The sequence below is a fragment of the Genypterus blacodes genome, unplaced genomic scaffold (genome assembly GCF_046128005.1).
Source record: "Genypterus blacodes isolate CSIRO-AG114 ecotype Tasmania unplaced genomic scaffold, CSIRO-AGI_Gbla_v1 ptg000005l_1, whole genome shotgun sequence".
NCBI classification, from domain to species: Eukaryota; Metazoa; Chordata; class Actinopteri; order Ophidiiformes; family Ophidiidae; genus Genypterus; species Genypterus blacodes.
Window position 1 is genome coordinate 807484 of NW_027466819.1, and position 23422 is coordinate 830905.

Below are 23422 nucleotides of genomic sequence, written 5' to 3' on the forward strand. Positions count from 1 at the left end.
AATACTGAATAAAGACACTGTAGAAACACTGTAACGATCGATATTGTTTTTCTTTACACACTTGCATTACGGGCATAATAAACTCTGATGTACAATAGGCCATGTAATCTGTAACAGAGTGAGCGGGCCTGAGGGAGACCTGTTGTGTTCGCCCAGGCCTGTGGAGCCTTGCCAGGCTGTTAGGCAGATGAAGCTCCACTCCATCAGGCCTCACCAGGGGTGTCAGGAGGCCCCACCTGCTAGGCTACAGAGGCCAAAAGGGCCCATGCTCTAATGCCCAAGCTCAATGGCTCTACTGTGACCATTATCTGACATAGCTTCTACAGTATATTTAGTGATAACCCAAAGTATTTTTACTCTCTCTCACACATTCTGTCCGAATGCCTTAGTCAGCTATATTTGGAAGGAAAGCACTCAGACGCAGTAATTAATTAAACACATTATGAAGTTATTTTGCTTGTTCAAGTGTGAACTTAGCTGGGGCCCAGGCTCCAGTTAACAGGCGGACTAGAGGGACACAGTCCACGGTGGAAATAATAAGGGAAATGAGCGGAATTAATAGGGTTTGAGTAACTAACACGCGCGCGCACGCGCACACGCACCTTTCTCTTGGTGACCTCATGAAACATTTCCTGCTTCGCAAATGTGTTGAGTTTTGGCACCCCCTGTCGGACCTGGACGCAATGACAAAGGGGTTGTAGCTCAGCGGCGACTCGGGACATATGTTTCGTGGTCTACTGTGATTGGCTGAGGCGCGCTGTCCTCTTGTCCAATGGCAGGCAGCCATCTGTTCGCTGGAGCGACTCTAAATTCTCCCTTCTCTTCCTCCTCCACACGCAGGCACCTCGGACGGCACAGACGTGATCAGCTGGAGAAAACACGGCAAAGGAGGCAAAATGAGAGTCCTAGCTGCACTTGCGGTGATCCTGACAGTGTGCTGCGTCCACGCAACGGTTTACTTCAGGGAAGAGTTTCTCGACGGAGGTAAGTTCGTCAGAGAAATTCACATTTGTCTTAACTGGTAACTTAATTTGACTCCTTTTGCTATTTCTTTCGTCCCGTGTCCTTTCTATCAATCTAATCAATCAAAACCGCCGTGAACGTGTCAGGAAAGCCAATATCGTTAATGTAAATGATTCGCCGAATAATAACTCAACTGTCACTTTTAACTTTTTTTGCAAGCCACCCCTGTCCGGGCCCGTGTTAGCCACAAGCTAAAGCACTTATTAGGCAATAACGTTCTTGAAATGTCGGTAAATATGAATACGTTAACACCAAATCTCCCCTCTCGCAGTCACGTTTCAGAATGCAGTTAGTGGTCTTGCTTCGTGACTTTCGGTATCACTTGTGTTGTAGTATGATGATGCAGGAAGTAATAATGTGACGGTTTATCGTTGACTGAACTCTTACTGTCTTTGTAGATGAATGGAGAAGTCGCTGGGTGGACTCCAAACACAAGTCTGACTATGGACCGTGGAAACTGACGGCTGGCAACTTCTATGGAGATGCTGAGAAGGACAAAGGTAACATTTAAAACTATATACAGAGAATTAATGAATTTGAAAGCACCTCTGGATAGTTTTGGTTTCAGTTATTATTTTTCAATTCTGGTTCACAAATGTCAGATTAGGTTATGTTTCCTGTGATCAGCATTAGTAATCTCAGCACAGGAGGAATCTACTGTATGTCACGTGTCTTATTTGCAATTCAAGTGCCCTGGTATCTTCATTTGGAAATGTGTAAACGTCACCCAATGAGAGCGAATTTCATCTCTGGTCCTTCCCCTTTTTTCAGGTCTGCAGACTAGCCAGGACGCTCGTTTCTATGCCACCTCTGCCCGTTTTGAGCCTTTCGACAACGAGGGCAAGACTCTGGTCATCCAGTTTACAGTCAAGCATGAGCAGAAGATTGACTGTGGCGGCGGCTACGTGAAGGTCTTCCCCACCGACCTGAAACAGACTGAGATGCATGGGGACTCCTCTTACTACGTCATGTTTGGTAAGTGATGATAACGAGTTGTAGTTGACTGATCAAAGTAATTGGAACTGGACACAGGCTTTATACCATGAATTTGTTTAAAGGTCATTGTAAACCACCTCATTTGCATGTAGTGATGGCTGTAATTTTGTATTCAACCAGGCCCTGATATCTGTGGCTACAGCACCAAGAAGGTCCATGTCATCTTCAATTACAAGGGCAAGAATCACCTCATCAAGAAGGAGATTAAGTGCAAGGTAATTCCAGTCACAAGAACGGAAAACATCTGTGCTATTCTTGACCCAAACCCCTCCTGATGACGTCATCTCTCTTTCGATGGCGTAACCTAACACTTCTGTTTCTATCAGGACGACGAGCTCACCCACGTCTACACCCTGATCCTGAACGCAGATCAGACCTATGAGGTGAAGATTGACAACGAGAAGGTGGAATCAGGCAGTCTGGAGGAGGACTGGGACTTCCTGCCTGCTAAGAAAATCAAGGACCCGGAAGCCAAGAAGCCAGAAGACTGGGATGACAATGCCAAGATTGATGATGCTGAGGACACCAAGCCTGAGGTAGTGTATGAAGCTGTCCGATATGAATCTGGCACTATTGATTGTGTAGTAAACTAGTCTGATTGTGTAAATACCTGGTTTATTTGCTCCTTGTCCAGGACTATGACAGACCCGAAAACATTCCAGACCCTGATGCTAAAAAGCCTGAAGACTGGGATGAGGATATGGATGGAGAGTGGGAGCCTGCCATGATCCCCAACCCAGAGTACAAGGTAAGATAGAAGAATAATCAATCTGCATCTCTGCTCGAGGAAGACTTAGCATTCACTCTGCTACTGTGTTTAGAGTCTACTAAATTGCCTCTTCAATGCAGGGAGAGTGGAAGCCCAAGCAAATTGACAACCCCAACTACAAAGGAGCCTGGGTGCACCCTGAGATCGACAATCCTGAATATAGTCCTGACGCGAGCATTTACAAGTTTGACAACATCGGCGTCCTCGGTCTGGATCTTTGGCAGGTGAGGATGAATTCCTTTGAAACGCATGTCGTCACTGGTGTGTGACACTGAACAAATAACTAACAAACCTCATTGTTGATCGTAGGTGAAGTCTGGCACCATCTTTGATAACTTCATGATCACCGATGATGTGAAGGAAGCGGAAGACTTTGCCAAGGAGACATGGGGTGTCACAAAGGTAAGGAGACGTTGAGACACATTCTTAAGTCGTATTTTGTACAATCATATGAAAACATTATCACAGATGCAGAACAGAATATAATGGTGTGTGTTTATCTAACAGGAACCAGAGAAGAAAATGAAGCAGGAGCAAGATGAGCAGAAGCGAAAGGAGGATGAGGAGAAAAACAAGGAACAAGACGCTGAAGCTGAGGAAGAAGAGGATGATGGGGATGATGATGGGGATGATGGGGAGGAAGGAGAAGAGCCACTTTCAGAAACAGAAGAGGAGGAGGATGTAATACCCAAAGATGAGCTCTAAACAAGTCCGGCCAGAGTTTCCCCTCCTGTAGGAGAAACTCTGTCCTGTGTGTTTTCCAGGGTTATTGTGGCTGCTATGCATCCTTTCCCTGAGATTTGGACACAGCCCACCTTTGGGTGACAAACTTAGTGAAGGGAGGGGGGGTGGGGCAAGTGGATCTTAAAGGACTCATAGTTTCTCTTTCACTTCTGTCATAATTTTACTATGCCTCTGATTTGCTGGATAGATTGTAATATTTTCCACCTACACCCTGTCATTCCTAATTTTGTCTATTAGAATTTTTGATTTAATATGGAGCCTCTGGCATCCATCTATCTTCACTCAACCCTCAACATAGATGTCTCCCTTGCACCATTGCTCCAATATTGGGGCATATCTTTACTTGAGATCAAGTAGTTTGCAGTTAGCCACTGAATGTAAACATTTTAGGGTTAAAAAAAAATGTTGTGCAAAAACAAAATTTGCAGAGAATCTCATTTAGAACATAATACAATGTGACTTATTTTGGTTACATCTCTGGCACTGATTTTTGTTTTCTTTTCTCCCTTCTCCCTGCCATCATATTTGTTATGGATATTGCAGTTTCAGTAAAATGTAATCTTTCTCCACGAATGAAATTTATTTTTTCTTTCTGCAGCAAAGTGACTTGTGTGCAATTCAACAAGTGTCTTCATGATCTAATGGGTTATGCTTGATTATCCTAAATGAACGATGAGCTCTGAGCGTGTGAAGCATCACTTTGGGTCACCCTTTATTTTTATTGGACAGAATTGTTATTGATGCCAAAGTTTTTATTAAAGGTTAATAACCTGTTCGACCTGGTTGTTGTTGTATTTATTGTGCTCGCATTTAGTAAATAATATTGAAAACACAAATAAGCTGTTTTGGCAGCTTCACTGGTCATATAACATAGTCACAGTGAAGGCGTGTGCTTCTACTTGGGCTCTGAGATATATAATTGATATAGTGATTCAAACAATACAAAGAACCAACAAACACTGCGATTACCAAATTAAAGTGACAGAGAATGTTTGCACAATAGTAACCGGAAACCACTGTCCTGATCAGGTGACCTGTAGAAGATACCAACTGCACATCTACACACTTGGAAATCGAATTAAGTTGCTCATCCTAGGGAACAAGGCTCCAGACTGTGGTTTGTAATGTAGGAGGTGCCACATATTGTTGCACACACAATAAATACTTCATACAATTTTTCTACAAAATCACATATGTAGTCATGTCGGTTTACAGCACGTTTCATGTCGTTTCTTCTTGACGAAATGCAAATTCTTTTAAATGTATGGACAAGATGCAAATGTATTGGATGGCATTACTTGGACGAAACGCAAATGAGACTTTATCACATCACGGACGGAACATTGGCATTGCAACAAGACAAAAGCCATGGCGGGAATTAATTGGATTCATCGTGATAATGTACATTTTTGTGGCATTGAATTGAAATGTGATGTCATCAGTCTTCGCGTTCCACCTGATACTCCTGTTTTTTAAAACACCATTATGTCATCTGATGCGGGATATTTAACATCACGTCATACGATGCTCCCTGATTGTTATTCTTATAAATTAATTCGATATACTACATTGTTTTTTTCGATTTCCAAATGTAATCATGAAACCATAACGTCATCATAGTTCCCGGCCGCGCGTGCTCGTTCCGTTGAAGGGGTGCGCGCGCTCCCGACACACCAGGAAATATGGCGGCGCTCATGACTCTCAGTCAGGTAACAACTTAATATGTCTGTAAATGTCTCCGTTTGTCACAGTTATCGGCGGCACATGACAGCGACAGTCGGTAAACGCTCCCGCAGCGTCACGTCTTTACGAGCGGTTGTGAACGTTGTAGGCGCGGCGTTGAGAAACATCCGCTGCCTACTAGTTTAGTCAATTTGGTTACGCTAGCTGTGGAACAATAGCGATTGTGTTGAGGGTTTCACGAAGGAAGTCACCAATTTCTGCCATGAAACGTCACAAAAACAACAATATAACATTCACAAAATTGAAAGCACTCGTATGTAGTTAACGTCACTAATAAGGGATACACAGCTGCTGGTTGAGTCCCAAAGCTAAACGCTAGCTGTTCAGCTGTGACATATTTACGTATATCCACCCCTAACTACGCTGTTTTTACGTCACTTTTACGCAGTTATCGAGTGGATTCCCGGCTTATGAAAGCTACTACAGACAGGTAAAGTCCTCTCTCTCTCTCTCTGGGTTACTGCCAGTATTTAATGTAGCACAGGAGCAAAGTCTGATCATAAAGCGACTCCGTGACTTCTGCACCTAAATCTGAATCTAATCCAAATTATTATTTGTTTTGTAGCTGGATCCAGGAAACACGGGCAAGATATCAGCTGGAGATGCGGCTCAATTCCTTAAGAAGTCTGGGTTGTCAGACAGCACACTGGGCAAGGTAGGGACACAAACACACCCACAGCCTCTTAGATATATTCATTAAACGCCTTATAAACCTTTATTCTGTCGTTTTTAGATCTGGGATTTGGCTGATTCTGAACGGAGAGGCTATTTGGATAAGAGGGTAAGACTGAATTCCTCAATATTTGTGCTTTGCGACGCTGAGGTCAGCAATAAACGCCGTGTCCATCTCACCGTCTTCCTCTTTCTTAGGGTTTCTTCATCGCTATGAGACTGGTGGCCTCGGCACAGGGTGGGAATGACATCAGCCTTCACAACCTCAACCAGACTTTAGCTGCCCCCAAGTTTGTGAGTGTTGGAACGACTCTGCTGACAAAAGCAAATATCCTGCTTTCTTCCTATTAGAAATGATTCTGTCCAGTTTCTGACGAAGTGACCTCATATTCACTCTTCAGTTTTTTGTTTTTTGACAGAGAGACACCAGCAGTCCATCTGTAAATATTCCCTCTCTGTCCTCTGACTCTCAGTGGGCGATACGGGTGAGTTCATCCCATTTTCCAATTTGATTCCCGTGGATATTAAAGCATCAAGCCCGTCTCTTAACCTTTGTGTTCCTTTTTCAGCCTGAAGAAAAAGGGAAATTTGAGGGCATCTTTGAGAGTCTAGCTCCTGTTAACGGTCTCCTGCCTGGGGATAAAGTCAAACCAGTACTGATAAACTCCAAGCTACCTCTGGATGTGTTAGGAAAGGTGATATTCCGTCTTATACTCGTATTACACACAGTACAGTAACAGCACAGCCGTCTCCAATATGAATCAGCGCCACTCAAAGTGATCTAATTTTGTTCTTTGGGGGCGTTTATCTCTTGTTAATGCAGATATGGGACTTGAGTGATGTGGATAAAGATGGATGTTTGGACAGAGATGAATTCACAGTGGTAAGCTGATCTACCTTTCAGTCACACAGGGATTCTGTGTGGAGCGAAAAGACTTTTTAAAACATTGAAGTTTGTGGTTCTCTGTTTTCTAGGCCATGCATCTTGTGTACCGGGCCATGGAGAAGGAGCCCATGCCCTCCACTTTACCTACTTCCCTCATCCCCCCATCCAAGAGGAAGAAGACCGCGGTCAACTTGCCCGGCGCCGTGGCCGTCCTACCCGGTCTGTCTGGCCTCACAGCCGACTCCCTCCCTCTCAAAGAGACCCTGAGGCCCACTCATCCTCTCGGCGGCATCACTCCCTTCAGCACCGCCGCTGTCAACCTCTCTCCAAAACACTCCTTCAAATCCAGCTCACAGGTAGGCCGCCTCACCTGTGTGATGCTGGAATGGTGTTTGTTTTTGTGTGGAGAGTAACTGCATCATTAATAAGTCCACCCAAGGATGAAACATAATGTGTGTTTCACACAGAATTGCAAGCTTGCTGTCTCAGTTTGGAATTAAAAATGTGGGAGTGCTTGTTGTAATGGTCCTGTATGTAGTCATGGGGAATCTCAGGGTGTACTGTATTAGGATGTCACTTTCACACTGTAGTAAATTAACAAAGAGAACAAGCACAGGAAGTTGAATAATGCCTAAAATTCAGGACAGGAATTCAGTCCTCCACAGTTCTTAGCCCACTCAAGTGTCAAGAGTTCAGATCTAGGTGTTATATCTGTCAGCATATTATGAATTAAATGTATGTTGGTAGTGGCTGGACTTGTTTTGCCACATTATTGTCAGCATTGTGCGCAGGCCAGTGTGTGTTCCTGGTCTTTGTTTTAGCAGCAGCGACCTGTCACGCGTGTCGTTTAGGTAAAACCGGTTCCTATTGAATAGAATGGAAGCAAGTCTGACTTGACTCCTGTGTTGTGGCACACTCCTTCTTTTAAATACATATTCTCATTTATTTTTCCTCCCAATCGCCATTCCTTTATACATATTTTATTGTCCTTTGTTCCTCTCAGCCAACAGTAAACTGGGTGGTTCCGGTGGCCGACAGGGAGAGATATGCTGAAATTTTCCTCCAAACAGACACTGACAATGACGGCCTTGTCACTGGAACTGAGGTCATTGAGATCTTCATGCTGTCCACTCTCTCCCAAACTGCACTGGCACAGATATGGTGAGGCCTGATTTACGTTCCATTCTAATCACAAAACACCAAGCAGACATTGATAGCAAACAAAACATCAGGCTAAACCACAGAATACTATTAGTTTAGGGGGCAGTTTGTGTATATGAATCGATATAGCTCCCTCTGGTGGACTCTATGTTTTCCCTGAAGAGGGTGTAATGATATTCACTGAGGCTGTAATTCTAACTGACTTTCTTTGCGTTTCTCTTTCTTTGCACAGGGGATTGGCTGACACTAAGCAGACGGGTAAACTGAGCCGGGAGCAGTTCTCTCTGGCCATGTATCTGATCCAGCAGGCCACCAAAGGCCAGGAGCTTCCTACCACTCTCACCCCAGACATGATTCCTCCCTCAGAGAGGAGCGCAGCCTCAGCAGCAGGCCCGGTGAGTTTAGCCTCTTGCAACCACGGTTTAGTATTCCAACAGCCCACTTTATCTTGGTATCATGTTCATCATCTCTTCTCTGCTCTGTCCAGACTTATGCAGGGCTTATGTCTGCTGTGAGACCTGAACTTGCAGCTAGTACACGCAGAGTGAGTAATTGAGCTTTTTGTCACTGGGTGGCGCTATTGCACTGTTCACTGTCTTTTTGTCTCATTGTGAAGCCCTGAAGCGTAGACAGGATCCTCTCCCTTATATTACGACATTTTATTAGTTGTAATCCCAACTAAAGGGAAAACAAAATGTCCTGCATCTTGTTTGACAATTTGCAGTTATTTTCAAGTGTCTTACATTTTCACCAATTGTCCCTCTTCCTGGACCTCAGTTGTCTTTAATGGCAAACACTGCCACCTGCTGGAGAACTAGCTGCAGGTCAGAGCAGAGCACCTCCAGTGACTCCTCCTGTGACAGCTGATGTACAAAATACTTCTGTGTTTACATTCCTCAGTCAACATTTCTCAAATGTTGGCAACCAGTTTCTTATAATGAGTAAGATTAAACTTGACAGAATGAACTCCAGTACAAGTGTACAGCAGGTCAAACTTGCTTCACCACTCATAGTGGAAGCGGACTCTGTAATGTCTAGACTTAATGTCGTGCTTCCTTAAGGTCGCCGGCCGGGACAAAATCTTGTGCATTTGAATACCTGACCCAATGTCTAAGCTATTTTGTATTATCATGTCTGAGCGTTTCTGCTCATTCATCTATTGTCTGTCCGGCCCTCTTGCTCTTTCCCTGGCTGTGTAAGGTGTTTGTATTTCCTTCCTGTGCCTTTTGTTTAGTTAAGATGTAGCAGCAGGGAGATCCTCTCTCCCTCTGCATACCACTGACGTCCACTCTGCTCTCTTATTTTGACCCTCTTTCCCTGTTCCTCCCTCCATCTTCCTTCTAACACTTTTCCTCTCACACTTCTGCATTCTTCTTCGTGTTACCTTCCATTGTCACCCCGTTTATCTGTATCCTGGTGTCTTGTCCCCTGATTGAGTCTTCTTGCCTGACCTTCCCCTTTTGCATCCCTCTCTCACCCTTTTTTCCCGATGGCTCTCGCCTCAGGACAGCACCGGTTCCATGGGGTCGGCAGAGCTGACAGGCCTCAAAGAGCTGGATGACCTCAGCCAGGAAATAGCTCAGCTGCAGAGGTGAGCCCCAGCGCCCTGAGCAGCAGGACGATAGCTTTGTTTGCCTTTCCTCTGAGAAAAGCAAGGGATGTTGCAATGAAGAAGGGATGGTGAATACACAACACGGCACAAGATCAAAACTCTTACAAAGTATTTGCTCTATCTTATTCAATCATTTATTGTCTATTTGATCAGCTGATCCCATTAGATTTCCTTCTGCTAAGAGACATTTTTACTAAGAAAGCAGTCTACAAGATGGGTTAAGGTTCAGTCTGACTTTAATCAAGCTGATTGGCTTCTGGCGTAATTTGTTATCTTCTAATCTTGCCCTTCTTCCATGTTGATCAATCGGTAGAGAGAAATTCATCTTGGAACATGATATAAGGGAAAAAGAAGACGCCATCAGACAACAAAATAGTGAAGTTCAGGTAAGGATGAGCTGAACTAATCTCCTGTTTATGGTTCTAATGTCATAGTTCTTTTATCTCATGGTCAAATCTGCCGGTCAGTTGTACTTCTTGGGAATATAAAAAGTTAATAATTTAACGGTTTTACACTCTGTTGACAATAGACAATAGAGATGGGTTACACAAGGGTGATAAATGTGGAGGGGCAGCAATCAGCAGTAAGAATGTTTGTCCACATTCTCCACTGATTTCAAAACTGACAGCCAGAAATGGTACCGTGTTAACTGTGTGTGTGTGTGTGTTGGTTTGGTGGACCCTCAGGACATGCAGGAGGACTTGGACAGGGAGAGCACCAGCCTAAAAGACCTTGAGTCGCAGAAGCAGGATGCCCAGGAACGACTGGAGGAAATGGACCAGCAGCGCTCCAGGCTGGAGGGAATGCTTAATGATGTGAAGCAGAAGTGCCAGGATGAGTCCCAGATGGTTTGAGACTTTACGCGTTCATTTATTTGATAAAACAAGAAATGACTGGCTCACAGTTTAAATATGTTCAACTATTAATCCCCTCTCTCCCTCTCTCCAGATCTCCTCCCTGCAGAGCCAGATTCGCTCACAGGAGTCGGACCTTCGGAGTCAGGAGGACGAAATGAGTCGCACCAAGGCTGACCTGAGCCGCCTGCAGGAGGAGGAGGCCCAGCTGGAGCAGTGTTTGCTGTCAGGTCGTGTCCAGCTGGACAGCATCATCAAGTCACTCAAAACAACCCAGGATGAGATCAACCAGGTCAGGAAAAAGCCAACTGATAACAGATGCTGTATGTTCTAAACCAGCTGTCAAAGCTGTGTACTGTTGATGTGGAGTAAACATGTGTTTGTGTGTTTTTAGGCCCGCAGTAAGCTGTCGCTGATCCAGGACAACCAGAAGGAGGTGACCAAGACCATTGAACAGTATAACAATGCTATAAGTGAAATCAATGGAGGAAATCTGCCAACTAGCCTGCCAGACATGAGCGAAGGGTTTGCTGAGAAGGAGAATGGAGGTTTCAGGAGCGTGGTGAGGAGATCTCAGCTATTCTTTTAGATTTCAGCCGAATCAGAGTGTCCATAATCTCCTCGGTCATTGTCAAGTCACACACAAACCAGGAACAGGTTTACAAGTGACTCTGTATACATTTATCACTGTGTAATGTCTCTAATGTATTCACTCAGGACGACTCTATCAAGTCGAGGATAGCCATGTTCAACAACAGTGCTAAGCAGCCTGCAGCAGACCCCTTCCAGACAGAGGACCCCTTCAAATCAGACCCCTACCCAGGTCTGCATACTGATTTGTAGCACTGTATTTCATGTACACTAAGAATCAATCCTTCCTCGCACTAACTCTGTTGTACTTTTTCCCAGATCCATTTGGAGGAGATCCATTCAAAGAGAGCGATCCCTTCAAAGGCACTTCATCTGACGATTTCTTCAAGAGGACTGACAAGTCAGACATGTTTGGAGCCTCGGACCCCTTCGGTAGAAAACCCACGTTGCCAGCCAAGGTAAGCGAGTCCTAGGGTACTGTGTGTCGGAATTCCTGGTCCTTTTGTTAATTATTCCCCTTGAAGATTAATCAAAGTCACTTAAATTGTTTTCTTTGCCTCTTTGTCTTTTTTTCGCAGCCAAGTTCCTTTAGCGGCGCTGATGCGTTCAGATCAAACAGCCCAAAAAAGGATGCAGGTACCGTATTATCTCACAATCATGGTGATATATGGTGTCAGTTTTTATTGTGTGTTCCCTTTTTCATTCAAGTGATAAGATTCTGCTCACACTGCCTGAATCGCTATCCCCACCGCAACCTCTGTGGAGTGTGAGAGTGGACACGGAGGCATCCTTTGATCAAACGCCTGATTTATATTGAAACTAACATTTTGTTGTGAGGGACTTTTCAACTTGTGCAACACCAGTGAAAGAAGCAGTCATTCGTCCATTCTCGGTGACGTGTTACATTTAGATCTTGTTATTTGGGGGCATTGGGGGCAAACAATTTTTACTCACCGTGGCTTCAAATTTTCCTGTGGTTTGGGTCTATTTTTAGCCAGGTACCTACGCATTTAACTACTGGCCAACTAAAAATACTCCCCCCTACCCTGGAAAAACAGGAGGCGTGCTGGAGCCAAGCATAACAGAAACTCTGTGACTGCCGGCCCGGCTCTACTAGCACACACTGCCACTCCTTTTAACCAGTTCACTTCTGCCTCTGTCCCGGCTCTCTATCTGCTGCCATTGAAGTGCCGCGTAAGGAAGTTGTTTTAAGTTTAGCCGCTCCTGATGGCGTATGCGCCGCCGCGCTGCACACCGTCACAGGAACACAGACGCAACTGTAGACCTAAGGGGAGTCGCTGTGCGTGAAAGAAAACACTGCACGGCGCACATGAATGGAGCCCTTTGTGGTCGCACATTCACAACAAACAGATTCTATTACAATGTTTTGTTATTTTTACTGTAACCATCGCCACTTTGCAATTTATTCATCGGGGCACACCGCTCCAAACTTCAAAACAATGCCGACACAGTTCTGGTTAACAGTAAGGCGACTGACTCCTTTAATTAGCCGATCAGATGCATACGTCAGGTCAAACAAAAACCTGGCTCTCTGGATTTTCGGCGAAATGTCACGGAAAATTAAACGGTCGTGCCACATGCCCGTCTGAAAATAGAACGCAGGCCCTCTTAGAATGAGCAAAAGATGCAGAGATGATTTTGCATGTGTGGTTGGGGCTGAAGTTCATTATACTTCTCCTGGTCTTTCCATAAGCGTGTGTTTCAAATGTTCCAGCTGAGTTTCTGTGCGCTCTGCTCCTAGATGTCTTCGGCACAATGGACCCCTTTGGTAGCAACGCTTTTGGAGGCAAGGGTGGATTTGCCGACTTTAGTCAGATGTCAAAGGTAAGCTCGGGGGACGGCTGGAGTTATGAATCAGTTGCACCATAAAGCACATTTTCCACTTAAGTCACAGAAAGCTACATTGTTAATGTTCGTCTCATCCTCAGTGATTTCTTACTTTCCTGCCAATTTATCACATTTATGAATACGGTCCCTACGCTGTGAGGCCAAGGCTTTAAATCTTGGCCCACATTTCCGTTGGAGGCATCATCATGAATGATCGTTGAGGGGGTTTCTTTGTGTGTTTGTCTCCGTCTGTGAACAGAAGTTGGACAATCCCGGGGTCCCTTCAAAGAAAAACATACCTAACCGGCCTGCACCTCCCTATGGTAAAGCTTTATTTTCCCTCTGTGTGTGTGTTTGTGTGCTGTAACATGGCTGTTCTTGCCACGTGACAGTCCTGATTGAGTGATATTCAGGTGTAGCATGCAGCATTGGCCTTTAGTTTCAATGTTTATCCACCTCCAACACCTGGCAGCCACTGGAACATGTTTTATTTGTTCTTTGCCACCTTTGATAGCTACAGCTGCTGCAGAAATGTCATGGCATTGCTCATTACATTATATTACATTACGATCATTTGGCAGACGCTTTTATCCAAAGCGATTTACATTACATTACCACCCTTCGCAGAGGGGGGAGCAATTGAGGGTTCGGTGCCTTGCTCAGGGGCGCCTCGGCAGGGGCTCAATCCGGCAACCAAGCGGAAGCTCTACCGACTGAGCCACTGCCTCCCTTATTAAAGATTGAGTCTTGTCTTGTTGAACAGCCTTGTGTGTGCCCTGATGGTATGCAGAAGAAGTACTTCCCTATTGCACGCTGAGGGTGCAAAGAAAGTTATTTCTTCTTTTGTTGTGAACAGGAAAGCTGTCGGTAGAGATACGCCAGCGTTACAGCGGTGCCCAAACACTCCTTTAATTAGTGTTGTTTCTCACAGTTTAATATGTGAGACGCGTGAGCGAGCAGAAACGCTCAGACATGTCTCTGTGCTCTCGATGCGTCTTTTTTTCGCCAACGTTTCCGCCCCCCATCCCCCCCCCCCGCGCGTGTGTGATTGCATATAAACCACACGCTGTGCTCGGCATGTGCCCTTCCTCTGTGACCTCGCAGTCCTTCTCTCAGCAGAAGCCACAGTGTGAGAAAGTAGGTGTTCCCTTTTGCCCTCCCACACAGAGAACAGTCGAGAAGAGCCTCGGCGTGTGAACAGCTAGAGCAGGAGGCAGAGGTTCCACTCCAGGAAGGAACCTCGGGCCCTCTGTGATAGCTGATGGTTCTCACAAAGGCGCACTGGTGACGCTCAAGTGAAACAGAGCGCCTGAGCTGCTGAAACTCGACTGTAGCATTTTTGTCTGGCCTCATTAAGAAGTAGCATCATATTTAGATTTTAACAGCACTCTAGTTAGACATATTAAAACTGGAGCTCCTCCTGTAAGTAGACTGAGGCTCTTTTTGTTCATTTTCCACATGCAACCTACAGTGTACAGCTTTGTTACATAAGCCTCCATAAATAGACAGATATGTTTGGGTAGATTGTCACACTGTCAATATGGAAACTCTATTAAACGTTGACTAGAAACAAGGGTGGGGCCCTCTTGTATAATGGCGTGGGCTAAAAAAAGTGACATTGTGCTTTTTAAGCCTCACCGCTTCAGTGAGCTTCACTCAAAAACTGTGGTTAACACCTTTTTTTGAACCAGTATTGCTTTCCCATGGGTGACTACATGCCTCAAGCTGGGTACTTCCTGTGTCAGTGTAAAGTTATTTGATGAGACGTGCGCTTGTGTGCGCGTATGCCCCGACGACTTCAAACTGTATTCTGTCACGTGGATCTGGTGTTTTCTTTCAAATGTCCTCCTTCTCCAGTAGGTGCGCTCAGTTTGAGTCCATCACAGCCATTCCAGGGCGTTTGCTCCTCAGCAAACACTAAAGACCCTTTTGTTGCGACACACTCGAGTAAAGCTTCCAAAGACGGCCCTGTGGGTTTTGCTGATTTTGGCTCTGTAAGTGTAGCCTACTTACGGTCTTCTGCTGGGTCAAGTGCCCCTGTCTGCATGAGCAACCGATCTCGTGACGTCTCGCTTTCAGACCGTCAGCCGGCGTCGTAGTTCGCCTCCGAGGTGACGTCTCTCAGTCGGTGGGCGCCGCTCTGTCAGCTTTCCTCTCTCAGCTTTCCTCTCTCAGCTTTCCTCTCTCAGCCGCCTGGATGTTTAGGAAGCAGTCTCAGGGCCGCCGTGTTTACTGGCTGCTGACTAACATGTAGCAGAAGATCCGAGCGCTCTTTGAGATGTTTGCATGACTTCACTCTGACAGTAGCAGTACTTTGTCCTACGCCATTTCTGAGTCGTGCATGTTTGCTCTCACCTCTCTGCCTTTGATAGAAAGATAAGATTTGTTGGTTTTTCACAAATGTTGGTGAACTTGCCTAGTCAGGAAGGAGTCAAGGAGCATCTTGGAACAATAAAGGTAGAGGCTTAAGACTTAGTTGTGTGGCTTGAAGCAGAGTGCCTTAGAGTAGAGCCAGGCAAAGTAGAGATGTTGCATGGCAGCTTTTTGTGTTGTCCTGTTTGTATCATTCGACATGTAATGAATTTGTTTATTCTTTCATGCCAGCATGACAGCTGTGAAAGGGTTTTGTGGATTTTTATATCGAGCTTTCTGTATTGTAATTTCCTTCTCCCAGGATCTGAACCTGTCGAGGTAAGACTGTAAACGGGTGTGTGGTCCACTTCAATCCTCTGCATGTGAAAAACCTCTCCACACCGAATAATTGTGCGATTATTTGAGAGCACTGTTCTTTTCAATGGCGATCTAAGGAGTGAATGTACAGGGGAGACGTCTGAGCAGTAATTGATGGGATCAGTGTTTTAATGAGGAGTGGCTGTTCAGCTTGTATTGTCGCTTTTGTGGCTTTTTTGTGACATACAAGTGAAATCCAAAAGATTCTATTTCAGTCATTTCTCAAACTTTGTTAAATCAGTTACATTTGGACCTCGTTTGTTCTCTATCAAACATATGATTTTAAATTTGCACCCGCTGTTATCTCATCCTATTTGTTGACATCTTGCTTTTCCTCCCCAGTTGTTTTGTGTCTTCTTTTTTGCGTTTTCTTCTGCGCACATTGCAGCCTGTGACTCTGCTGTCTGGCCCATAAATGTAACCTCAGTCTGTCCCTCCGGCTAGTTTGGAAGTGAGAGCCAGCAGCTGCAGTGGGCCAAGCAGGAGAGCGAGCGCGAGGAGCAGGAGAGGCTGAGGAGGCTTCGTCTCCAGGAGCAGCAGGACCTGGAGCTGGCCATCGCTCTCAGCCGGGCCGACATGTAGAGCGGACATGTCCTCAAACGTTTCCTCCTCCTCCTCCACCTCCCTCTGACTTCCAGTCCTCCAGCAGACTCCTCACGATAACGGTAACAACACTGGCCCCACATGACCGGCAGCCCCCGTTCCTGCTTTGTGTTTCTCCAGCCATGACTGGACCCAAATGACTCCGCATTTAGCAACCGTTTAAGGTTCATTGCTCCTAAACTACACGCCGACTATAATCAGGGACAATACGGAGCCACTTGATTTAAGCCCGGCTGCATCCCGCAGAACGCAGTCGTTTAACGCAACCCCAACCAGTTGGCTACTCCACTACAACCTGTATCTAGCTCTATATGCTGACATGGCTAACGACGTCGTCTCATCCAGAAGCCTCTGTGCTGCAAGAAAAATCCACCTTTTAAGACTGTTTTTATTTGTATTATTTATATACAGAAGCTACAACTGTGTGGTCTATGAAGTACGTGTACATGCACTGTGTAAACTCTTGTGTAATCTTTCATTATTTTAAGATCATTCATACGGAAGACTAGATACAGGCTAATTACAGACAAACAGTTTTTTGAGTTTGTATGATATGAAATACAGATTTTCTTTTTTGAAGAGCAACTAAATAGATGCCTAGTAGGTAGATGTTGTGTTGTCTTATGTACAGGCCCCTGAGAAGCCACCTGTCTTTACGGTTCTATACACTGCGGTTGGCAATCAGATCATTAACGGCATGATTTAGACTCCTATCTCTAATCAGATATTCATTATTTTAAAACGCTTTTTGCCATTTTCCCACCACATATCTCTCGTTTTTTAGCCTGGAAGTCCCAAACCCTTTGTAATATTTATTTATGCGATGCTTTGATAATCTCAGCATTTCACTCTTATTTGCCCGCCCCCAATCTCTGAGGTATTTCTCCCCTCTAATTGGTTCAAATTGGGACTCTATTACAACTTCCCTGTCATGTATAAGCAGCTTGTGTTGCTTTAACATGAGTTGCCGTGTTGTAATGCAAACATTTGCACTCCGAAAAACAACTTCCAGCCTCTTTAACTTGGATCTTTACTTGTTCTGTTACACTTAGTTTAGTCTTTTTTGCTTGTAAACGTGTCACTAAAAGCAGCGACACACCACGGCATTACTCCCGCTACATCGTATGGATATCCCCGATGCAGGATATTGGTTTAAATCCCCCTTGTAATATTAAATCTATCATGTAATTCAAACACTAATCTGTTTTATTTGGCACATAACTTGTGTACTGTATATTTCACACATGAATGAGACGAACATCATCACAGCCAGCGCCTCATTTAACCAGTATCAAGATATCAATATTCATACGTAACCTTTGAAAATAATGTTTGTAATTATAAAAAAAATCCTCTTTGAGTTTTGACTTGCTAAATATGTAACTGAATAAAAGTGATTTTTAACAATTTGGCTTGTTTTCTCATCTTTATAATACACGATTGAATAGTTAAAGGTTTCATAGTTATGGATGAATGACTTCTAAGCTTGTAATCTGCTCTTTCTCACGCCTTCTCACGTGTAGAGGTACTTTGATATCCGAAGTGAAATGAGAGTGATACATTTGCATTTTACGACGGTTCCTCTTTTTTTGGGGCTAAATAGTTTGACTCTAATGTGAGATTGTGTGCGATACATCTTAAGAATACGAGCAGATGAGGTAAGGCAGTGTGAAGCTTCATCAGGGTGTGGCACCTTTTCAAACACAAGTAGAAGGAGAAGTATATTTAGTTAATCAGCAGCCACATAGTTTATGACACCACCATGTTAAAACTCCTTTATCTGTCTTTTATTTCCAAACCCATCTGTTTCCTATACATGTAGTCCCTGCGACCTTTGATGCTGGTGAAATGAATGCTCAGTGACACCATATAGACATAATACACTGGGCTCAGATACTTTGAAACTCCAGTGCAGAGGGACTGTGTGTAATTGTAGTATTAAGGCGCTTTGATGTCCTCCTATAATTTCTACCCATCAGAAAGGGAGTCTATGGGCTCCCTGATGAGGGTTTGCTGTGCCCCTCTGTCCAGACGGCTCCTGCTCACTCTGTAATTATGGAAATGGAGTGTTTGTATTTATAGGCTAAGCCCACAAGCGGCTGCCCTTCTGTGTCTCGCAGCTGCAAAACATCACAGTGTAAATCAAGTGCCCATGTTTCAGAATTAAAGTGGGTATACAATGGCGACATGTATAACCTATTTAGTGTAATTCAGTTGATGGTTTGCAGATGCATGCGTACTTCTGCGAGTGTAAACACAGTGGGGAACCTGTTCAGTGGGTGGATGTGGTTCATTAAACAGGAGACACACGGTAGGTGAGCAGAGGATTCATGTTGAGGTAAGTAAACAGCTCTCCGGGCAAACCTTTGATTTCCATTTTTTTAATATTTACAATAAATACACATTTTACAGTATAAAATCCATGTACATATTTATATAAATTTAAGTAAAAAATAATGCACAGGACATCAAGCCCTGATAGTGTACAGAGGGGCTGGATCCAGGAGTTTCACGCACAAGAGGCTAAAAACATCTCCCGAAGGAGAATGCAATCAAATCAAACAGTTCAGGCCAGTCAAATGCTGAGGCAGTTTAAATCAAACATTGTCTTGGCACATATTCAGCAACTGTACGTGCATTCCACTCCTGTCAATAATGGCGTGTACTTCCTGATGGTCATGTGTACACAGTTTTACAGTAGCACAGTCTTAGAAAGGCACTTTTGTGTCAAACACAGCATTCCAGTTCTGTCGAGGAAGAGTAGTATGTACAGGGCCAGCCCCTTATTGGTCCGCTGCTCTGAAGCAAACAGCCAATAAAGCTTTTCCAAAGCTTTCATATAAACCAAAGTAGTACCAGCTACATTATTAGAAAATAATAATACTAAAACTTTTTATTACATATATAAAACGCCTTTGGTCTTGTGGAGAACGATTTAAATAAAACATACATCAGTTGAATCGCAAAAATAACATAACGCGTGACCCCATCACCCCCCGAGTCTGTCTCTATGTGGGCTCCTTCACATGTGTCGCTTCATGTGCAGAGCCAGGTGGTCAGAGCGGGAGAAGGCGCGCTCGCACAGGTGACACTGGAAGGGTCGGTGTCCGGTGTGTTTGCGGAAGTGGCGGGTCAGCTCATCGGACCGAGCGAACTTCCACCCGCAACCTTCCCAGCTGCAGTGGTACGGCTTCTCACCTGCGTGGACAGAGGGGGGGGGGGAGAGAATGTTAGATCACACGGAAACGTCAAATGAGGATATGTGCCGCGTAATTGCGCACAGATTGAGATTCAGATTGAGTCACACATGAGCCGGATGTGGTTTTACCTGTGTGAGTCCGCAGATGTGCCTTCAGATGGGAGCTCTTGGTGTAGGTTTTGCCACAACCAGCGAAGGTGCAGGTATGCGACGCCGTCCGCTTCCGTGGCCATGTGCGCCTCCCTCTCTTTGGTTTGGACTCCATCAGCTCCAGAGGGGATGACGGCGGGGTGAGCATCACCCTCTGCGGGCCTGGCTGCATGCCGAGACTCTCCTCGAACATGCCGTAGGCTGCGTGCGGGCCGTGGTACTGCATCTGCATCGGAGACGCCTGGGGGTGATGCGGGAAGGACGCCTGGGTGTGATACTTCTGCGGGGGGAAGTTCATGGACTGGCACATCGGTGCCTGGCAGTCCGAAGCCCCCTGGTCGTTGGGGCTCAGCGGAGGCGTCATGTTGCTCGCTGCCCGGGGGGAGATGGCGAGACGCGGCTGCTCGAAGGACATCATGCACGACACGTTCCCTTCTTGCTTGATCTTGGTGCAGCTCTGGGGAACCATCCCCAACACGGGGCCGTAACTGTCCATGGGGGGCTCCACTTTGATGATGTCCTGGCGGGGAAACGGCACCGTGTTGACGTAAAATCTCCCCTGAACGTTGAGGTTGCGCGTAACGCCAAAGTTGTTGGCTCCCTCGGATCGAAGCAGCTCTGTCATGAGGCTGGCGCTGTACGGAGGCGGCGGGGTGCGGTGCTCCTCCGCCTGGTAGGAAGGCACCGAGTGTCCCACCGCGTACAGACCGGGATCAGCTGAGCCCAAATATTCCGTCACGCCGTCTGAACCGGTCGTGTTGGCGAGAATAAAATCCAGATCTAAGTAATTGCTCAGATCCTCGTCGTCCTTTTTGTGATTGTCCAGGTTCTGTACCATTTCTAGCAGGGAGCAGCTGGAGGAGGCTGGCTTGATGTCCATCTCTCCTTTCCACCTCTGGAAGAAAGAAAACAAATCATTAGAATCACATTAAAATAAGTGCAGAATATAAATAAAACACTTAAGTACACACTAGTTTGTCCAATACTGGTCTTTATCCCAGTAAAGAGCTTCAATCACATCCATGCAGGTGAATGAAAACACGAAACAGCTCGAGTTTAGAAACAAATACTTACGTTTTCCCAAGTTTTCTCTCTTTGGTTTGAGAATGTGGCGAAAGACGGCAGCATGACTCCAGTTAAGGCCATAGTTTGCTGAAATAAGAACTATCTCTTGTCAAAAAAAGTTGCGTGTGTTGCGCGGCACCAAGTCGCAGCAGTCTGAGGGTCTGTGCGCCTGTTTAGACCGTCGCCTCTCCGCCGCTGCTGCTGCTGCGCTCCAAAGACATGAACGAGTTGTGGATGGATGGTAGGAGGTCCTCCGAACCTTATAACTCTCTAAGTCCGCTAAGCTCGGCCAATTGTGAGAGCTCAGGAAACAACGTAAACCCGGTAAATTTAGCTCTTTATAAAGCGGCTCCGGCTGCGCGCAGGTCTCAGTGCCGCTCTGTGACTCTCCAGAGAAGCGCAGAGGAGCCTATAAAGTGCAGAACCTCCCCCTCACCGTGACGCAAACGCAACACGGACCGGCCCACCGTAACAGCACTGGAAAAAAGGTGCAGGCACAATTACAAACACACATACACACACACACAGTGACAATATAGCAACCATATACTTACGTAATGCGCTGAAAAGGAACGTTTGGTGACAGAGCTGAAGTGCTTACGTTCGCCTATAGGGCTGATTTCATCCGAATGCACACACAGACTAGAGATTCATGGAAGATATAGACGCAAAAGTGAGAGTTAAAGTTTAAAAACAAACTATGTGCGATAATGTAAGCAAACGACTCAGTTTAACGGCCAAGAAGCTTGAATCTGGCAACATAAATGCTTGAATCTGGCAACGTGATGCGCTAAAATCCCCCAAACTAATCTAACGAGTTTAGCTTTAGATATTAACTTTTTAGTGTATTATATGTTGCAGCTGCTTCATTTATAGCGATTATTAAATGTTCCCAATCAAATTTCTACGCTTTTATTTCTTTTTCCTCTCCACCACCCACACTTCTGTGCACCTTTAAACGATTAAACTATACAATAAAAACGATACTGTGCGTTAAAAGATACCGTGTGCGGGTTTCTCCATGAGAGTGACGCATTCATCAGGAGGGGATCCCGGCCTCCTGCACCTGTTTGGCGCGTCTCTCTCTCGTCTCATTATCATGGATGGTCGCTGGGTTTTGTTCCTCCGCAGCGTGCTTGTCCAAACAGGCGCCAGGCTCGTCTGAAAACGGTTTCCACGGCTTTCAACGCTCTCGCTCATTCGTGGTGTAAACACGGTTTAAGGTAACATCCCCATTCAGGTGTAAATGACGCGGATTGAGTGTCGATTGAGGCGCATTTACATTTCAAATCAGCCCGTTGCTCGAGATCAAGTCGGCGACAACAGCGCAGTCAGCGGGGTTCCTTTAGTAACTGGAGCCAATAACTGGGCCAAGTCACTTAAAGTAATGTTTCTAAATGCAGAGACAAATGTGAAATGTTAATTTATTGTTTCTTTATCAAGGGAGCTGATATGAAGAGTGATTAACCTCTGACTTTCCTTCAGTCACACTCAATATAAAGAGTAAATCCCTCAAATAACATTAAACCCATATGTGTCCTAAAGTAGGTAAGTAAGTCTGTACATGGTTGTTGCATAGGTGAGATGCATTGTTGTCTTGCGATTGACTTGTGTTCTTACCACAGTGTGAATTTGAATATGTACATGTTTGAAAGAGAGCCCTGATGTAGAGTAGAATAAAGAAAGAGTAGAAGCACTCAGCCTGACGGTGATCAGAGCAAACAAAGAAGAACTGAGCCCAGCGCTTCACGACAGACTAATCTCCTCTCGTCAAACCGTCATGTGAGCATCACTCAGTCAGTAGATGTGAGGTTTCCACATCCTGATCCCAGATCTGCGCTCGGTGTTGAGTGGAAAGTGCGTCACATGGCCAAGATCCAGTAAAGACAGGGAGGAAACAGAGTGTTCAGCCTGATGTCTGAACTGCTGACCCTGACCCTGACCCCGGCTGCCTCTGCGCCGCGCCGCAGCTCCGCTGTGCTACCAGCGAGAGTGACAGCACTCTCACTTCCTCTGCTACTCCACTGCCTTTAACCCTTTTGGTGTTATTGTGAGTGCAGCATTATATTAACACGTAAGCCAGTAATATGTTGAAGTATTGGGTGATTGACAACATGTTGCCCCTCTAAGAAGGCCTGTTTGTGGGCCTCACCTGTGGCGGCTCAGCTCAAGCAGCACAGCTGGTCTGTAAAAGGACCAGAAAGGCAAAAACACACTCGAGTTGGCAAGTCTGGTGTTCTGTGCATGGCCGGAGTGCCCACTAATTCACACGGCGTGTCAAAGAAAGGTTTGTGTTTCATTCTGATTTGTCACTTCCTGTGGAGAAGTGTACGTACCCGACAACAGAATTTCATTTGGGGCAAACGGGGCCTCTGGTGGAGAGGGTGGGCCGCTTTTTGACTGCATACCACATAACAAACCATTCACAGAGGAGAGGTTTCAGTTTAAGAGTGTTCAAATGAGTTCATAATAAAGAGATCCCTGTGGAGGAGTTGGCTTTTTTTCACTGGGCTCTTTCCACAGGAAGGTCAGAGGTCAAGTATAGAACAAACCCTTTAGTCGACCAAAAGTACTCAATCGCCGTCGTAAACACAACCTCATCACGTGTAAATCTCATCAACAGTGATAATCCTCAGTACTAGAGGTACAAAATACCGGTTTGTGGTTTGATTTCAGTGAATTTCAAAGCTTACACGCTGCTCTCCCACCTCCTCTTTGTCTTTCTAAACCTCTTGCGACAATGTTTAAGACGCAATCAATCTAAAAGCTTGGGTAA

General features: G+C 45.3%; 3 protein-coding genes across 5 annotated transcripts; 2 read left to right on the top strand and 1 right to left on the bottom strand.

Moving 5' to 3' along the window:
- Window positions 1–815: 815 nt before the first annotated feature.
- Window positions 816–4307, top strand: calr3b (calreticulin 3b). The gene is made up of 9 exons (XM_076148263.1): window positions 816–984; window positions 1422–1523; window positions 1795–1998; window positions 2140–2234; window positions 2346–2555; window positions 2654–2767; window positions 2869–3012; window positions 3098–3190; window positions 3296–4307. The coding sequence occupies exons 1-9, from the start codon at window positions 897–899 to the stop codon at window positions 3491–3493; spliced, it is 1248 nt and encodes a 415-aa protein (XP_076004378.1). The 5' UTR covers window positions 816–896; the 3' UTR covers window positions 3494–4307.
- Window positions 4308–5162: 855 nt separating this feature from the next.
- LOC142997286 (epidermal growth factor receptor substrate 15-like 1) lies at window positions 5163–17639 on the top strand. Of its 3 annotated transcripts, none has more exons than XM_076148260.1 (24): window positions 5163–5241; window positions 5664–5705; window positions 5841–5930; window positions 6009–6056; window positions 6146–6241; window positions 6367–6432; window positions 6517–6642; window positions 6771–6830; window positions 6923–7189; window positions 7837–7994; window positions 8227–8389; window positions 8482–8538; window positions 9500–9585; window positions 9920–9992; window positions 10293–10454; window positions 10555–10752; window positions 10855–11022; window positions 11178–11283; window positions 11370–11509; window positions 11630–11687; window positions 12814–12896; window positions 13159–13222; window positions 14757–14893; window positions 16074–17639. In XM_076148260.1, the coding sequence occupies exons 1-24, from the start codon at window positions 5215–5217 to the stop codon at window positions 16209–16211; spliced, it is 2613 nt and encodes an 870-aa protein (XP_076004375.1). In that variant the 5' UTR covers window positions 5163–5214; the 3' UTR covers window positions 16212–17639. The 3 variants fall into 3 exon arrangements, with proteins under 3 accessions (XP_076004375.1, XP_076004376.1, XP_076004377.1); XM_076148261.1 differs by lacking the exon at window positions 14757–14893 and adding an exon at window positions 15574–15590; XM_076148262.1 differs by lacking the exon at window positions 14757–14893 and having other exon boundaries at window positions 16074–16213.
- A 958-nt stretch (window positions 17640–18597) lies between these two features.
- On the bottom strand, window positions 18598–21024 carry klf2b (Kruppel like factor 2b). The gene is made up of 3 exons (XM_076148638.1): window positions 20656–21024; window positions 19561–20476; window positions 18598–19430 (listed from the first exon to the last, which is right to left on the bottom strand). Exons 1-3 carry the CDS (start codon window positions 20725–20727, stop codon window positions 19255–19257), a joined length of 1164 nt encoding a protein of 387 aa, XP_076004753.1. The 5' UTR covers window positions 20728–21024; the 3' UTR covers window positions 18598–19254.
- Window positions 21025–23422: the final 2398 nt, after the last annotated feature.

What these genes read in the sequence shown, in the direction of transcription:
- calr3b (XM_076148263.1), top strand. Translation starts at nt 897, where the DNA reads ATGAGAGTCCTAGCTGCACTTGCGGTGATCCTGACAGTGTGCTGCGTC. An exon ending in TCCCCAACCCAGAGTACAAG is followed by an intron (nt 2,768 to 2,868) that starts GTAAGATAGAAG and finishes TCTTCAATGCAG; the next exon opens with GGAGAGTGGAAGCCCAAGCA. An exon ending in AGACATGGGGTGTCACAAAG is followed by an intron (nt 3,191 to 3,295) that starts GTAAGGAGACGT and finishes TTTATCTAACAG; the next exon opens with GAACCAGAGAAGAAAATGAA.
- LOC142997286 (XM_076148260.1), top strand. Translation starts at nt 5,215, where the DNA reads ATGGCGGCGCTCATGACTCTCAGTCAG. An exon ending in CAAATCAGACCCCTACCCAG is followed by an intron (nt 11,284 to 11,369) that starts GTCTGCATACTG and finishes ACTTTTTCCCAG; the next exon opens with ATCCATTTGGAGGAGATCCA. An exon ending in CAGCCCAAAAAAGGATGCAG is followed by an intron (nt 11,688 to 12,813) that starts GTACCGTATTAT and finishes CTCTGCTCCTAG; the next exon opens with ATGTCTTCGGCACAATGGAC.
- klf2b (XM_076148638.1), bottom strand. Translation starts at nt 20,727, where the DNA reads ATGGCCTTAACTGGAGTCATGCTGCCGTCTTTCGCCACATTCTCAAAC. An exon ending in GAGAGAAAACTTGGGAAAAC is followed by an intron (nt 20,477 to 20,655) that starts GTAAGTATTTGT and finishes TCTTTCTTCCAG; the next exon opens with AGGTGGAAAGGAGAGATGGA. An exon ending in ACATCTGCGGACTCACACAG is followed by an intron (nt 19,431 to 19,560) that starts GTAAAACCACAT and finishes CTGTCCACGCAG; the next exon opens with GTGAGAAGCCGTACCACTGC.